The 17,644-nt window shown below is 40.3% G+C and overlaps 2 protein-coding genes across 4 annotated transcripts in view; one reads left to right on the top strand and one right to left on the bottom strand.

Annotated features, from left to right (window-relative positions):
• The window catches only part of SCLT1 (sodium channel and clathrin linker 1), a 41,840-nt gene extending 37,974 nt beyond the window's left edge, over window positions 1-3,866 (top strand). Inside the window, exons 18-20 of the mRNA XM_082482155.1 lie at window positions 95-173; window positions 1,249-1,344; window positions 3,734-3,866. Of these exons, the coding sequence (XP_082338281.1) occupies window positions 95-173; window positions 1,249-1,344; window positions 3,734-3,796 (238 nt within the window). The 3' untranslated portion in view covers window positions 3,797-3,866. The remainder of the gene's footprint in view (window positions 1-94; window positions 174-1,248; window positions 1,345-3,733) is intronic.
• Window positions 3,867-7,110: 3,244 nt separating this feature from the next.
• The window catches only part of JADE1 (jade family PHD finger 1), a 46,687-nt gene continuing 36,153 nt past the window's right edge, over window positions 7,111-17,644 (bottom strand). For 2 of the 3 annotated variants that reach the window (XM_082483044.1, XM_082483043.1), the window contains 3 exons: window positions 14,097-14,627; window positions 11,700-11,817; window positions 7,111-10,783 (listed from right to left, as the gene is read on the bottom strand). In XM_082483044.1, the coding sequence (XP_082339170.1) occupies window positions 9,882-10,783; window positions 11,700-11,817; window positions 14,097-14,627 (1,551 nt within the window). In that variant the 3' untranslated portion in view covers window positions 7,111-9,881. The remainder of the gene's footprint in view (window positions 10,784-11,699; window positions 11,818-14,096; window positions 14,628-17,644) is intronic. The other variant, XR_014269191.1, reaches the window with a different exon arrangement.

The raw sequence follows: 17,644 nt of genomic DNA, 5'->3' as shown, positions 1-17,644 counted from the left end.
AGCCCCTACAGTGCAAGAAAGTACCTATGAAACTATCTTCTGATAACAGATGCACTACTGTGTGTTAATCAGCATCTCTTCTTCCAATTAACAGAAGTGAGCTGAGCCAACAGAAACTTCGTAGCCAGGAGCTCATTTCTCAGCTGGAATTGGCAAATGAAAAGCTAACTGAGGTAAGATAATGACTGATATGACAACTGCTTTCAGTTATAACCTGATGCATACACACTAGGTTTTAACAGAAACCTGTTGAGATGAGTTATGTTGCTGGTTTAGAAAAAAATGAGGATTTTTGACAGGAGTAGTCATAACTGGAAAACCCCTCTGTTTCTGCTGACTGACATGTTTAAATGGCAGGAGACAAATTAACTTTACTCTCAAGTTACGGGAGAAGGTAAAGGAGAGATCATCTTTCAAGGTTACCAATTTAGCAATAATTCAGGAAATGTTTCTGAAGTCACTTACGCCTGCATATGCATGCATACCTCAGAAAGGAGTAGGCATTGTGTTATGGGTAATGTAGCATATGCAGAGGTATAAGATTCTCAGCATGCTATGTGTATAGTAGAATTTACACTGTGTATGTGCACATATGCATATAGATAAAAGCATTATCCATTAAAGACTAAAGGCAGGGTTGTTTTGGAATGTACATTGTTCAATAATTAATGGCCACTTTAGAAAACAGCTATCCTGTCAGCCTCATAAATCTGGGATAATATCCAAGTCTGTCTAGGATAAGTCCTTCTGTGTTGTTTTTTGTAGTGCTGTATTATTTAGAGGAGAAAAATGGGGCTGATGCGAGAATAGATTTCTGTAAGTGAAGGATGGTTAAGAAAGACTTTATACATACCCTTTGATGAAGAGAACAGAAGAGAGCTGTAGCAAGATTATCGTCTCATTTGTATTATCTAGGGGATTCTTTTTCCCTTTGGGTATAGCTGAAACATTTACATTGTAAGATTTGTAAATTAAATTACCTGGATTAAAATGTCAGCCTTTATGCATCTTACTTCAAGATGGTGAAATGAGTAAAACTTCCTCTGCAGATCACTCTGATTGGAAAAGTCATATATGATGTCATATTTGAGCTCAAAGTTCTCTATCTCTGTCAGCAGTATGTCTTCAGTCTAAGTGGTAAACAGTTCCACTTCTTAAGTTCCTCGTGGTTTAAACTGTTTCACTACAGTACATATGCATCCAGTAAAAAGAACTTTGAATTTGTAATGAGATATTTCGTTTATACAGGATGAAAAATTAATGATGGAATATCGAGAATACATCAATAGGCTTCAGAGGCGACTGAGTCAGGCAGAACAGAGGGCAGCTACAGCAGCTCAAAAGGTACAAACCTAACAAAAAACACGTTATCTAAGCACATTAAAAAAATGCCATTGAATATTAAAAAAATACTCACTTTGTATCATTCCTGAGGCAGCAGTGATCATTTATGGGCATTATTACAATTATATTAGTAATCACAGAATCGTAGAATACTTTGGGTTGGAAGGGACCTTGAAGATCATCAAGTTCCAACCCCCCTGCCACAGGCAGGGACACCTCCCACTAGACCAGGTTGCTCAAAGCCCCATGCAGCCTGGCCTTGAACACCTCCAGGGATGGGGCAGCCACAGCTTCTCTGGCCAACCTGTTCCAGTGTCTCACCACCCTCACAGTAAAGAACTTCACCTCTGGGGGCCCCAGAGGTGGACACAGAACTCCAGGTGAGGTCTCACCAGAGCAGAGTAGAGGGGCAGAATCACCTCTCTCCACCTGCTGTGTCAAAAATACTGAAAATTGTGCAGAGAGAATAGGAGATATTTGGGTTTTTCCAACCCGTGTGAAGAGGGGAAAGAAGGGATGGTGTATGTATCTCACTACCATAGTGTACATGCTTAGTAGATGTTTGAGTGATTCTGAAAACTTCAGACAAGGTGTGTCTGTTAGAGCCATTTCTATGTCTAAGACCTCCTTGTGCACCATTGTGATCACTTAATGAGCAGAATTGTTGCTGCTGCCTTCTTCCAGTTCTCTAACAACTCAGTTCCAGCTTTGAGCTGTACTATTCAGTATTGCTAGACATCAGGGATATCGGGAGCAAAGGTTTTTATCTCTTCACAGAGATAAACTTCGGGCTTTAATTGTCTAAACCCCATGCTACCTATAATTCTGTATTTTCTCTGCTGGACAGTAGATGTTTGTTTTTGATTTTTTCCATCCAGCATTCTTTCTTCCATACTATTCAAGCTGTACATCTTGAAGCAAATCCCATGGGGGGGTTATACACTGGGTTCACTTATTTGCCAAACAAATTTGTTACTCAAGTTGCTCTCCTATTAAGTAAAGGTGGTCTTTCTGCATCCTAATTTTTTACAGCGATTCAGGAAACGTATTTGCAAATTATAGCTTTTTAATGTGGGTGATCTCATGTGATTTGCAGAGAGGAAATGTTTTGTTGATCTAAATTGTCCAATTAGGACAAAGGGCATTCTTTTTCCCCACAGCAGTGAATAAATGGGCATAGCTGCCAAGCTATCATAACATAAGCTGTGTTTCCTGGCTGTAAATGCTCTCTGTCAATGACAAGGTCTGCCCAGCTGGTGAAGATTTGCTCTGAAAGAGTGGGTTGGGGTTTTTTTGGTGTTTTGTTTTTTTTTTTTCCTCCTGTTTGTTACATGGATCTGTTCAGCTCTGATACTTCTGAGGTGCTATCTTCCCGTAAAAAATCATGGTCACATCACCTTTCAAGGGAGTAAATTCCCAGTCTCAGTGCCCATATAGGAGGAGGTCTTGCTGTTCCAGAAAATACTGATAATTAACTGTTCCTCACCAGTCTCCCTCTGAAATGTAACAAAGAGATTTGAGAAGATGTTTAGCTGCTCAGTTGTTGTCCAGATCTTATTGCTAGTCTTCAGAACTGCCTTGCCCTCTTCAAGCTTGGCAGAGGTTATTGCTGCCAGCTGTCAGGCATGGCTGCTTTGTAGCGACTTAAGAACTTCCGTGCCAAGGCCCTTCCTCTCTGCCACCCCTGCCCTGTCCCCCCCTTTCAAAAAGACATACCAGTGCTGTTGCCACTAAAGGCTGGGAAAAAAGCATTCTCCAGTAGTACTGCTACAAGAACGTCCGCTTTTCTGAATCTGAAGAAATGAGGTGGTTATTCTCTTCTAGCTCTCAGAAGTCTGAAGGTTGACATTTGTGCTTCCTCAGATTCAGAACAGTAATTCTCTGTATTCGGAATCTGTAGGTTAAGGGCTGCTTTCTGCCTTGACTTAATTGTGTATTCTCATTACGTTAACCAGCTTACTTGTAACATTAAATCCAGTATAGGCTAGAGCTGGACTATTAGGGAGTCTAGAAATTACATTTTTATTGTGGTTAGTTCAATGACTATGAATCTTAGCTTATTATTAAATAATAGTAATTCAGTAAGAAACATAAAAAATACAGGATAATGTTTGCACAGGTTTAAAATGTGTGTATTCTACGTAGATGTCTTTAAAGTGTACTTTTGCTGCCTAATCTTTCATCATTTTGAATTCTTTGCGATCTGAAATAAGACAATAGCAGTAGTCAGCTGTAGACTAATTCTGTAAATTCTGTTCACCCCAAATTCCCACTTATCTATGCTTGTTCCTTCTCCTTTGTGACACCTTCCATATTGAAGTTCTACTGATACTTCAGTCTTTCTTACAAAAAATTATGTAAGAAACTGTCTGCTTGCTTTTAATGACAGCTCAGCCTGATAACTACACAGAAGAAGAAAGCTGCTTCCCTGAAGGATCTGGAAAATATTTAAACACATATTGTTCATTCACACCACGTTGGAATTAAGAAGATTGCTGGAGAAACTTCATATTGGAGCATTAAAGTCAAATGCATAGCAAGGCTTGTAAAACTTAGATAAATATTTTATGGTTTATTCAGGTAAGAAAGGGGGTGGATAAAGGTACTGTATCTGTATGCATAGTAGATTGGAAGAAGACTGCAAAATGTTGTAATTAAAGTCCTTTAATGTAGCAGATGAAACAATCTGAATACAGTGCCGTGGCATATTGGTCTTTTTTGGTCTAAAAAACACCAGCTCCAACTATGATAGGATTGTGTACAGTGAATAGATAACATTATATTGAAATTCATGAACAGCTTTGCTCACATACAGTCGATACCTTTAATTTTTCTTTGTAGTGCATTAACTTGGGAACATTTTGAAGATCTTTTATGAATTGTAGTAAGACACTAATTACATCACGAGCATCAAATAATTGCTCTTTTTATGGCAGACGTGAGAGCTGCCAAATGCTCTCATTGCCTTCCAGTTTTAAGAACTGGGTTCAGTTTGTTCTGATGCCCCTGGGAAACAGTTAATAAATAAAATGCTGCTATGGATATTCATACAGCTTGTTTCTAAGGACTGTAATCTTTCTTCAGTCGTGTTTTTTCTTCTTAATTACTATTTTACAATTGTTCCTTGCTTTTCTGTTGATCTACTCTCTTGGTTTGTATGTGTCTGGGAACTTCAGTTCTCTATTACTTCCGTTTGCACAAAGCTGGTGAAGTCATCCAGCTTTTATGCATTTTGAAATAGCATGTTTGAATTTTGCAGATGCCAGTATGTGGGGAATCCTCTTGTGTACACTTTTTTCTTTGATAGCTGAGAAACTTCATATGTATCATTCTAAAATTAGAGCTGAACTCTGTTTTCTTTTTCAGCGTTTATTATAAACAATTGATAGGTATTAACTGATTTTTGAAGTGCTCCCATTTTGGATTTAAGTGACATAATTTCTTGTCCTTCCTTTTAAATGTGAAGAGCATCATTCTGGTTTATAACTTCTAAGTCGGTTGATGGATAATGCTTACCCAATGCTTGATGAAAACTGTTGTTTTGGACTGATAAACCCATACGTCTGTCACAGTGGATCTTCACCGTATTTGCATTTTAGAGGACAGACCTGGGTTGATCACCGCATGGAAGTAAGAGTTTGTGCCACCTCCTGAAAACCTGGCTCTTCAAGTAGAGCCTGCAAGATGGATGCAACCTCAAGAAAAAATTCTGCTTACTATTTCCTACAGTTTTACACGCTTGTTTACTAGTGCTTTCTCAGTTCGTTACACGCCTGTATCCATTACAATCTCTAATTTTACTAAAAGACTTCAAGAATTTTTCAAAGCAAGTGGATACATTGTCCAGAAGCTCCAAATGTCTGTTGCAGTGAAATTTCATCAGTCAACCGTGTATATGATACAGAGGGAGGTGAGTACCAAGCACCTTATTTTCATTTGCATAATGCACATCTGAGATGATGACAGACCACCTGGAAGATTTCATGTGAGCTATTAATCCCATTCACTCCTTGAAGAGAGGCTCTAGCTGTGAAGTGAAACCTGCAAAAAGGGCAGGTAAGTGTAAGTTTCTGAGCAACAGTACTTGTGTATTTGTTTCTTGAGGCACAGAAGGGCACCTGATTCATTCCCTTTTAATTATGGGTATATTCATTTCAACTTGTGGTGTAGATCTTGTGTAATGGTGATTTGCCAGAACATGAATTTCAATGATGACACAAGCACCTAATAGTAAAGTTAAGGGGCAACAGAGCAATTATGGCAGATGACATAGGAAAGAAAAAGCTTTCCTGCTTTCAAGTGTCTGCCTAATCCTCTGAGCAGCTAAAAATGGACCAAATCCTTCTGTCTGAATGACACAGGGAAGATGTCAAGCTAAGCTCGTCATCCTAACACCACCTCCTTTCATTTCCGTTTGGCTTCTGGTGGAGGCTGCTGGCATGTTCCTCACAAACTGGACTTTCAGAGGAAGGGCACGTGCTGAGGCAACTGAAATTTGAGGCTTGCTGGTGAGATAAGTTTTGCTCTTTCCCCGTGATACTAGATGATTGTTTCATGGAATTGAGCAGCAGGCTTTTCATCCATCTGGCTTGGGTCTTTTACATTTGTTTCTATCTGTATTTCTTACCACTTCCACTGAAAAGGTTTTGTTTCTCCTACCTTCCTTTCCTACCTCAACACCAGGTTTTGAGTGTTTTAAAGATTTTAAAGCGCTATTAATGCTTCCCATTGAGTAAAACTTTGTTCTTGACAATGTTTATTTCAGGAAAGTTTCTAGGTGATAGTTACTTCCATTCAACAGGTGAGAGAAACTGACTATGGAGGTAGTATGAGTTTCATTTTAGGTCTTCCTAAGAGCCCTGTACCTTCTGGCATAGGCAAGATCGTGAAAGATCTGTCACTGTAAGCTGCCCTCAGTTCTGACCCAGTCTTGCTTAGGTAACCCCAGCAATGCAGTGCCTTTCAGAAAGGCTGCTGTCAGTAAGATCTATAAAGCAGCTGCAAGAACCTCATTCAGACTTTTATTCACGCCTTGAAGAGCTTGTACCAGTAACTCTTCGGAGGGCCATCCTTTAATCTTCAGTCTTTGAAATATGTTTTCTTAAGGGATGCCACTCCCAGTTGCCCACAATGTGAATGAATGTGATACAAATTATTTACCCACAGCTGTCTTTCAAGATGAATTGCTAGATATATGCCTTCACGACCTTGTCCTTTTCTTGCTCTGCCCCACGTCCGTTCCATGTTTCTGCATCTTGAGTTTAGACGAAGCAAGAGGAAAGGAGTTACTGTGCCCTTCACACATTCTCTCCTAGGGCTCCTGCTAGAGCAGTAAACTGTGAGCATTGCTTGACTACAGGCAGTTCATAGTGTGAATATACATTCAGCGTACTTATCTTGAAGATCTACAAATAAGAAATCTCATGTTCCTCCTCCAGTGGAACATGCATGAAGATTATGGACTTTGGAAAAACATATCAACAAATGTAAACTATTTGAGGTAAGCAACATCTCTTCGAGGATCTCAAGGAAAAAGTATACAATTTTCTGTTGATGGGATAGGCACAGCTGTCAGTAACAAGACCCTATACTATCCCTCAAGAAAAAAACCCCAAACTTTCTCTTGCAACCGCAGTGTGCATTTTAATACCTGTAATAATCCAAATTAAATGCTTACTTTAACCATGGAAGTTGTTCAGATCGTTGCAGTGAAGTGTTTATGTAAAAACCCAAATAAAATAACTGCTGCAAATTCTAAAACGCTGCTGGCAAGGATACTGCAAAAATGTACAGCATTTATTCACATACAGACAAAAAGGCACAATTCTACTGAATATTTTAACAAAAAATACAGCTGTCTTCAACTAGGTCTTTATAAATACTTCAAAAAAGGGAGAAAATAAATACAGGATTGGGCCATGTAATATAAAATAGTCATCTCTACATATACTTTTTATTTCTATCTTTTTCTCTTCATGCACCTTTTTTAATTAATTTCAGCTGAATGGACACCAAAGCTAGGCACATAGTGAAAAATCTTCTGTACAAGGTTTTACAAATGTAATGACAATTTTCTCAGATTTCCAAAATTAAGATTTATACACGACACGTATAACCCTTCATTTAGCTTTGTGTGAGTTTATAACCTAACAAATGGCATTCCAGGCAACTTTACAGAAGTTCAACTAGCCTACAGTTTGACAGAACACACCGATCATAGTCAAAGATCTCTTGGTCAATCTGCACAAGGAAAGGTAATGCTTAAAAACAGAAATTCAGCAAATGGTTCTATCCCAATAAAATACAGGGGCGGGTTTGTATTGTCACTGCTGTACTTACGACACCTCTTCTGCTGAGCACTAAGCATGGGAGACAAAACTAACCTACAGAGCTGGTCATACTGCAGTCTTCTTACAGCTTTTTTGGTTTTGGTTCAGCTTAACTCGAAACATTAGAAAGCTTATTAACCTAAACGTCGGGGAGGAAAACAGATAAGGCATTAATTCTGCACAACGTTAGCATTCATAATAGTGCAAATTAACAAGGTACCTCTTCCAAACTGGTATGAGGTTAAATGTTTACTTAGAATCAAAATTTCGATTATTCCATTTATGGCTTGACAAACAATTCCCTATATGGTCATGAGCTTCTTTCTTACAGAAAATAGCGGTGCCTGTCTGGAAAACATTACTTATGTGGAGTAGAACTTACCTGCATTTACATTTTGTCTGTCTTGTTTGATCAAGTAAGTACTCTTCTTTTAACACATCCCCACGAGTGACTACGTAATTTTAGATTCACCAGTGCCCTGTTTGACTTTCACCTCTCGAAGTCATGAAGTTAATCTAACTTCTTGGGACCAGCAATGGTATTTTAAAAGTACACTGTGTATCTTACATAAAATTCCCCGTCTTCAACATCATCCCAAAAGGTATCAAAAGGTTAAGACTTCTGAGTTTTAAAAGAAATGCTAGGGATGCATTCTGTTGAAATAATTAATTAAGTGATAACTTGCATAGCAAGATAAGCCTCTTTTTTTTTTTCATTTCCCTTTTTTATTTTTTTTTTAATTGAATCCTCTGGAAGACTCAGTTATGACAGAGTTCTACTGTGTTTTAAATATTCCCTGCTCAAGAGGCAAGGATCTAACATTAAAAAGTGAGTGGATGTGATAACGGCAGGCTAGGAGTAGAAAGGGGGAGGGTGGGGAAGGGGATTCTTGATGCCTGTCTTTCTGTAACACATTGCTGCTTAAACTTTTTCACCAGTACATACCTGACTTACTTACATATATGCAGAATTCCAAAATTTACAGGCTCCTAACACTCCACTGTTATGTGTGCCCTCTCCTCGGTTCAAAACAGTATCCTAACGCTCTGTTAATATTATTATTGCTCATAGCTTACTAGTTATTGCCATTTGCAATTATTAAAAAAAGTACATAATCAGAATATGAGTTCCCTCTTCCATCAAATCTAGTCCAGAATAGAATGAAATATTTTTTCTTCATTTGACTGTAAAGAGCTAATCACAATTTATTGCCTTTCCATTTTACTCTATTTAAAAATATATATTCATGTCCATTTTAAAGCAACCTTTTAGTGTCATAAGCCTGGCTTTCCCAATACATACCATTAGTGCATATCTGGTGGGTTTTGGGAAATCCTGCTGACTAGTGCCTTAGAAATTTTTTTGTTTGAATTGTCATCACGCTCCCGGAGGCAGGTGACTGACTAAACGGTGACAGGTTATTCCACGGGGTGCCGTAACCCTGCCCCCTTTCTCAGAACTGAGGCATTTGAGCGTGTCCTCTGTGCTCGGGCTGAGGCTTTTCAAGCCGTTGCACTGTAAGGCAGGTGCAGCCCTGACCTTTCCCTTCCTCCTTCTCCAGTATAGCGTTATAATTAAATCTGGTCGTCTCGTAGATGTATTTACATGTAAACTCTGGAGCTTATGGAGGGTTCTGAGCTGCCGTCTATGCTCAAACTGAATGCAACAGAAAACATTCTGCAGAGAAAGACCTACCACCATCCAAGGAAAGTGGCCATTTGTAATGGGGTTTAGCAGTGCAGTACGGTTCAACAACCATCTTCAATTCAATACACACTAGTTAAATTAAGAGCTTGTGCTTTTCCAGAAGGCAGGGGAAGGGAGTAAAATTTTATCAGTGCTTTTTAGCTAAAAGGGTTGAATGCAGTCTACTTCCCTCTACCCACCCTAGCCCTAAAGGTCTTTGTGAGTTATTTTAGTGTTCATCGCGAATCCTGGTTTTAGTAGTGACGTCATTTCTCTGCTTACTCAGGAAAGCTGCAAATAAAGTAGATTCAAACTTCTCACAGAATTGAGGAGGGGACAAAAAAAACAGCTTTAAGTGCATGTAAACATGTTTACACAGCTCAGGAATAACAGGTTATCAATTTGTCAGTCTGTAGCCATGTCTAAGAACTCTCCTCTCTCACACCAATAAATAATGTGGAGTTGGCTTGTAGGCAGTGACTCTACTGACGACAGTGCTGACACCGTGTCCCTGTGTCCAGTCAGGATGCCAGGATGCTTCTCCTAATAATGTCCGTCCTTCTGCTGATAGCGCTGTTTGGACTGAGCCTCTGCTGCCTGCACTTGTTTTCAGCCACTTCAGTCTCCGAGTCGCTCATTTCGGCATCAGGGATGTACCCATCATTCTCGCTGTCAGGCTTTAGCTTGCTTTTTGCCCTGTCCTTGGGTGAAACTCTGCCCACGCCCAGGTAGGGGTAGCTGGAGTTCTGGCGGCAGGTCTCCTCCAGGCTCTCACCCTGCTGTTGCCTCTCCCCCTTCTTTGGAATTCGGAATCCGCCCCAGTTTTTCACTGGGCTCGTGGGTGTCGTAGGCACTTTAACTACTGTCTGATTAGAGTTTACTTTGACAAGACCCCCGTTGCATTTAGGCACTATATCCCTCCGCGTGCCAGGTGCTGACCTACCACTGGAGTGGTTCACAGCCCTTTTATTTTCCGATTGCCTCTGAGAGAGTTCTGTGGGTCTCAGTGGTTTGTGGTTGTGTTTAGAAGTCTTTTCCTTTAGTTCTGCCTTGATCACATCACACTGTGGACGATTGTCTCTTCTTTTTCTGTGGTCTGGTATAACTATGCCATTTTTCTGCTGTGCTGATGCAATCCGTGTTTCTGCAAAGGTCTTGTCAAAATTTAAAAAGCTACTAGGAGCTGCACCGCCTTCCCTTTGGCTGGGCTGCCTCAGCATGGATTTGCTGTCATTCCCAGGGCCGTTTCTTACTCTGTCTCTCTTGTGTGGTTTTTTCAAAGAGTGGGTTAGAGATGTGCCCATTTGTTTCCTGAAGAATGCAGAATGCCATTTCAAATCCTCGATCTTAGGGGCATTGGGGCCCAGAGATGGACTATTGAACAACACTGTGTTTTCCATTGAGGGGAATGAGGAAGGCACACCTAAACGTAAACAAATTAAGTTCAAGTCAAGCAATTCCATGTTTGGGTAAATACCGCTTTTGAATGTACCTATTTTAATTCTCTTCCTCATGGCTGACATGTTCTTCAGCATAAATGAGTATTTGGTTGCCTATCCAGCACCTCTGCATCCCAATTACATGGCTATATTGTGGTTTCACAACATACTGCTGGGGTACTTTGCTTTCCTGTAGCCGTGCTGCACCTAATTACACTTGTAGCAAGTAGAAATCCTAGCACTATTACATCTACCAAGACAGAGAGACTCCTCAGAGAGGGGGGGGAAAATAGCAACTGGCAAGTGAATCTGATTGATTCCCTCTAAAATATGGTTTATTAGTTACTGAATACTTTAAGGACACTCTAGTCAATGCAGGAACTTTGAAGGTATTCATCTTTCTGAGAAAAGACTACTGCCAATGAGATTGGGTGAAAAAAACATGATTTAAAACCAGAGTGCTACCTTTTCAAAATTCACTTCTTTAAACTGCCATCTATGATGCAAAGAAGCACATGCTAAACACTAATTTAGTATTAGCAGCACTAATAAACCACGGCCTTCCTAGGTACCATATGGCACTGGAACGTAAGTCATGGTCTCTCTGTCAGAAGGAGTCATTAAAGAATCACACCAGGAAGGATCTGAAGCAGCAAGCCATTCTGTGCCCCATGGATAAGAACACAGACTTAGCCATTTCTATAGCATTACCCACCATTAGAGCTACACAGAGCCTCATTTTTTCTTCCAATCTGCTGATGCATGGTGGACTACACAAGATTTTAATGAGAATAAATGACATCCTGTTTGTCCTTCAAAATTAGTCATTAGCCTGTAACCAAACCTCTCGATGCTTGTGCCTGTAGTCTTATGTGAAAAAGATATAACACTGAAGCATACCTGAAAGTCTTTCTTGTTCCAACTGCTTTGCGTAGATATTAAATATCTGTTCTTGAACTTTGCAAACAGATCTCTTGATTTTTTCCCTTCGGGTCACCATGTAAGTGAGATTCCTCACCTAGAAGACATCAAGTTGATGAGTTTTACAGGAATTGTGTTTCTATAATGTTGTCAATCCATGCTTTGACTTAATTCGGTTTAAGTACTATACACCATTTAAACAAGTTAGTAATGTATTTAAGTTTAATCTTCTCCAATACACTTCTTAGAAAAGAATCTTAAATACCATTTAATTACAGATTATTCAATCATATTTGGGAGGGCCACAGCACAGAAGTAACTTCTATGAACACCTGAATCACCCATATATATACAAAATCTAGAGAAATGCTGCAAATACTTAAATATACTCAGTATTAAATAGACTTGCACCATTTGCTTCTTATTGTTTCAGACATAACAGAAAATTATACTTAATTAAAAGCATGAAAACGTGGAGAGCAGTACGACTGATCATAATGAAGGCAGGCCACTCTATCCCTGCCATAGCACATGGTGGTAGCAGGGACTGGAAACAGTAACAAAATTATTATTAATTTTGACTATCTCAGGGGTTTTTTAGAAGAAAACTACAATTCTGCCCTTAAAATGTGACTGCCTAATGTAGACAGGTGTGTAAGTTTCACAACCACAACTCTCCTAGAGCTTCAAAGTCATTTCTTTCCAAGATGAGGGAATCTCAGAGAAGTGTATGTGTGTGTTCCCAAGGCTCCACTCTCCATTTAGTGGAGCTGCATACAGTATGGTGCCCAGTGGATTACAACCTTGTAGGCTGATCTCACAGCAGTTAAGAAGGAGACATTTAACAAGTATGACTGTTTTCGGTAAGGTCCTGCTCTATTAAAGGCTTCCAGTCCCAGGACAGGCAGTACTTTTAAGTACCTGTCATTACTCTGTGGATTTGAATTGAAGGGATTAGTCTAGCCTTGGTACGCTTTCTGAACAGTCCATGGCTGCCTGGTCTTTGCCTTGTCTGATCCTAGCTGTACCACAGATGCGCTATGTCCACAGAAATACCTGTTTCATTAGGTGAACTGGATGACGTGATTTCAAAAGATACTTCTAGATGGATGACGCTGGCACTAATGTCACTCATGATCAAGTCTACCTGACATTATCTTGGAGAAAAAAACTTAGACCCCTTTTTTTTTTTTTTCATCCAAGATAACTTGAATGTACAATCAGTGGGAACAAGAGAGTAGTAAAATATTAAAAATATTACTAGAATGATGTATCCTGTTTTGACATCACACTTGAAAATGGAAAGGATACATACAGAATAAGATCCAGAGAACACAGTGACAAACTCAACTTATTTAGCTGATCAAAGAGAAGATTAAAGGAAAGCTTGAGTACACAGAACAGAAACAAAAGATACTAGGTAACAGCTAGCTCACCGAGCTAGAGAACTGTCATGGGCTGGAAGTTGAAAACGAAAAAAAACTTCAAAAGAAAAACTGCAGTGATTCATTAGAAGAGTAATTAGCCATCAGGATCCTCTGCAAAGGATACAGCAGATGTATGAGCACCTGCTGTCCTGATTTAAAGATTAAATGGTATTCTGGAAGAAAGACTGTAGTTCACCCACAGGTTACTGAGACTGAGGAACCCTCCTGAGCCAGGTTCCGTACGTGGCCTACACGAGCCATACGCTGTATGAACATGAAAAACTAAAATAATTTCAGTACTTTCTGGCTCTAACATATCTTAAACTCTACTAGTTAACCCCCCAAAAAAAACAAAAAGGAAGGAATTCAGGTCATTACAGTATCAGATGTAATTAAGATAAAACACCGAACTGATCCTACTGAACTGTTCTTTAAACATTGAAAACCTAATTGAATGGAATTACCACACACCTCCCAAACTTATATAGAGATAGCCCAGTGAAAGGTCATCCTACTATGCTGTGTCAATGAAAAACAGATCTGCTGCAAATCAAGCTAAGTTTCATAATCTTTTCCTTCTTGTGCACCACGTGAAAGGAGCACAGAAAGCCCTTAAAGGCTAAAAAAGCTCCAGCTGGGGATTGCAGTACAGTCCACAGCCATCAGCGTTAACCAGTAAAAAAGCAGAAGCAGAAGTACAAGAATCCAGTTATAAGGAGACTGGATGCTACAAGCCAAGACCCACTGGCCCTGTGAACTAACCCTCTTATTTGAAACGGCTAATTGTGTGCTCTGTAGAAGTTTAGTGTTAACAGTCTTTTCTGACAACACAACTTTGAGATAAGATGCAGCATGGAGCGCCTGCATGCAAGGGCAACAACTGAGAGCGCAGTTTTGGCTAATGAAGAGCAGCACACCTCGCACAAGTGCAGACAATGTCATGGCTTACCCGCTCTAGATCCTGCCGGAGGTGTGTGAAGAGCTGCAATCTTCTGAACAGAACATCCTGTTCCCGTTTAGCCAGATTGTCCTCTTCATCCTTCTTTGGGGTAATCAAAGGCTTATTGAAGTTGGCTTTTCTCTTCAGCTTCCAGTATTGGTACAGGAATGCCACCGGCTCCTCGGGCAGCCGCAGCGCTTTAGCCACTTCCAAAGACTCAACGAACGTGTAGAACTCATCCTCCAGTTGCTGGAGCTTTTGTTTGCGGAGGCTGACTCTGTGGGCCTCCTCCTGGTTTTGAGCCATGCTGTGGAAAGGGTCCATGTGGGCAGGAAGAGAGCTGTCCTGAATCCCATTCCCGTTCTCCTGGGCTGGCCTTTCATTGAAAGTCTCATCATCCGCTTTCTTGGTGGAGCTGTGCTTGGGACAGTACGACTTAAATTTCACCTCGTCGTTCTCTGCCAGTATGGTCTTCATTTCCAAGCCACGGTCAAACGCACAGGTGACATGAAAGGCTGTTCTGCAGTTCTTCACTGAACACTACAGAAATTAAATTAAAATTAATCAAATATAAATTTAAGAAGCCACACTGCCTAAAACTATTCAAGCAGCCATGACTGGCTGTTACCTGTTACTGCGCTCTGCTTCTAAGCTGCATGTACTTTCTTTCTCTTTTTAATTAGGTTTACGATTTAGTGCTTTCAGGCCAGGCAATGATCAAGTGGCCCAGGGGGACAGGAGTGGTTAACCCCCCCCAGCCCAATCAAGCTGTTCAATAACCAGCAAATCCACAAGAGGAGCGTTCTTCCCGTCACCGGAGCCCTCACGTAAGGCAGTGTTACACAAAGGAAAACGTTCCCCCTTTGACTGTGCCAGCGTGAGAGAGGCAAAAACATCTCAGTGGCTCCAGGCCAGTCTGATACTTTTAATTAAAAGTCTTTCCCAGCACCTGGACCCATGGTACCCAAAAGGCCTCGACTGAGGGGAAATATTTTTTTTCCTGTTATCCCAATTTTGTAACGTCAAATATTAAATCACTGTCAATCACTACTTCACTGACTACAGCCTGTACTTCACCTGGCAGATGAGAACAGGAAATTCAATTTTTTGTCATTTTTGTTCCCTCCCAGTGAACCCAACCGTCATGGAGTGATGGGCGCTAGTTCAGCTGATTTAGCACTTAATTATATATAACTTCCTCTTGCAAAATGCTGTCATAGCTATTGCCAGCCACAAACTGAAAGGTTTAAATATATACGTATGTATATACACACACGCATACATATGCATTTGTATCAACTCACACCTCTGCCTCCAGTGAAAAGAATTTAAAGTGGAAATAAGCATTAGTGCTATGAACTAGGAGGAAACAAAACTATGCTTAACCCAAGTCACCTAAGCTTAAAGAGAAATGCATTGCACTGGGATATTTATACAGTACTTTGTAAAGAAGCCAAATATCTTTCTCCTCTGGGTTTTCCTGCTCAGGTTGACTCAGCAGCCAGATGGCATATAATGGTATGACAGAGTTTAAACTGCAGAAGTTTCAAATGAACATTCTTTAATAAAATCAACATATAAAAGGAATTAAAAAATACCAAGGCATCTTTTGCCCTTTCCTCTCTTACTAATGGGGCAAAAGCAGCCCAACGGGAACACCAGACAGTACAGAAGAGTACTTTAGCCATGGTTTCCAAGCTGCTGTCATTTAGAATAATTAGCTGTTAGTGTGGCTAATGTTTTATTGGGAGAAGAGAGGAAAGCCTGTCTCATCGGAAGGAAATCTGCTGAACCTGGGAGATTATGCAGTCTTGTTTTTTCCCAGCTTACTGCAGCTGCTCTCTGCCCAGCCTGACGCACACTTCCAGCTGCCGGCTTTCCTAATTGTTGTGCACATCTCACAACATCTCTGGAGGATGTCTCTCTCTCAGTTCCTCCAGTTAATGCTACTTCCTTTCTATTACAGTGGCTTTGTATAGTATTAGTCTCTGCTGGATAAAATTTCACAACACAAATTAAGTATTTCTCACTGTTAGCTTAATGATACTAAGATTTACACAACTATAAAATGTCAGGCAAAACAGTAATTTTTTGTCTCTCCCCCACAATTTCAAATGTAGAACTGTCTGAAGTGGCAGCCGTTGGGCCTGCAAGTCATCCTATAAGGGGATGTTGTTACTAGAAGGGGAGAGGTAGGATCAGAAGAAATATAGAAGGACACCCCCTTCTCCCCTGCACGCTAACATACATAAATACTCAAGCGTTCAACTTAAACTACTATAAGTTACCCCTCAGAACAGGTCTGGAGAATGGACAAAACAGTTTCAACTACATAGCAGCAGCCAAGAGGAAGGGGACAGCTCTGCAAGGAGGGATTACGATTGCAAATTTATATGCTGTGGACAGATTTATTTTCTCCACTTAACGTTTACTATTTTATACATTCCTTAAATGGAAATGGACTGATAGGTTTCACTGGAACTACTGCTGCATTGCTGTTTTACAACTTTTTCTGGCAACCTCATCAAATGACTTAGAGCAGAGAAAAAAAGGAAATGGATAAAACCTAATTTTTAAAAAAGTGTAGGGCTTTAGAAATTTCTGTGTCTTAATGCTGGTCTTACCATCATGGATGCCGTAACATTAGGCTAGCCACCAGAAAGAGCTCGGCCTCTTCAGACTTCTTATGAGACAGTAATACCTTCCTATCTGTCTCAGGGAGCTTTATAAGGATCGTTTTGCTGAAGTACACGAAGCACTTTGAAGGTGAATACATATACCACAGTACTAAGCTGCATTTTATTTTCCTTTTCTACACAATCACAACATCGCTCCATGTGGGTGGTGACCCATTTGTTCTCAAGTAAAGTAGATCAAGCTTGTGTCTCAGGAAACCAAGTATCTCCTCTTTCAAAAATTTGGGGCTTGGTAGTGTGTTTTCTCAGTCTTTCTAGATTTTAAAATTGTTCTTAAAATGATTATTTAACATTCCTGAGTGATTTTCCACTGTAAAGGATATGCAAGTGCTGTACAGCTAACAACCCAATATAAATCTGCACGTGAAACCACACTGCCCAGTCAGCAATGCTCTGGTGCACATCAATTCGGTTATTTAACAGCGACAATTACACACAGGCTATGGTGAGAAAGGCTGAACCCAAATCCAACTGAAACTCCAGAGAGATTTTCAGAAGTATGCAATGAGACAGATTGGCACTGGCCCAAGTCTGTGAGTGGTTGGTATGAAACAAATGGCTTTATGGTGCTGGCTTTATAGTTTAATTATTTACTGCATACAGAAATCATTCTTTTTTGAATTATAAAGACTAGACATTTCTTTTGATTCTGCTCCATCTTGCTGGTTTGGGCAGTCATGATCCCTGAGCTCAAGTGAGTACCAGATGTCAGAACGAGAACGTGTGCTGTTTCTACAGCAATGTGAACTGGGAAACCCACACCCAGAAGGGTTTCCCCCCCCCTCTTAGAAACAACAAGAGCTCCAGAATCTACCCACAACCAATGGAGGAAATGGGGCTCATTTCCACAGCTTGTGGCTT

The sequence above is a fragment of the Vanellus vanellus genome (genome assembly GCF_965231255.1).
Source record: "Vanellus vanellus genome assembly, chromosome: 4".
NCBI classification, from domain to species: domain Eukaryota; kingdom Metazoa; phylum Chordata; class Aves; order Charadriiformes; family Charadriidae; genus Vanellus; species Vanellus vanellus.
The sequence above is the reverse complement of the archived record's forward strand: the minus strand, read 5'-3'. Positions and strand labels throughout refer to the sequence as shown.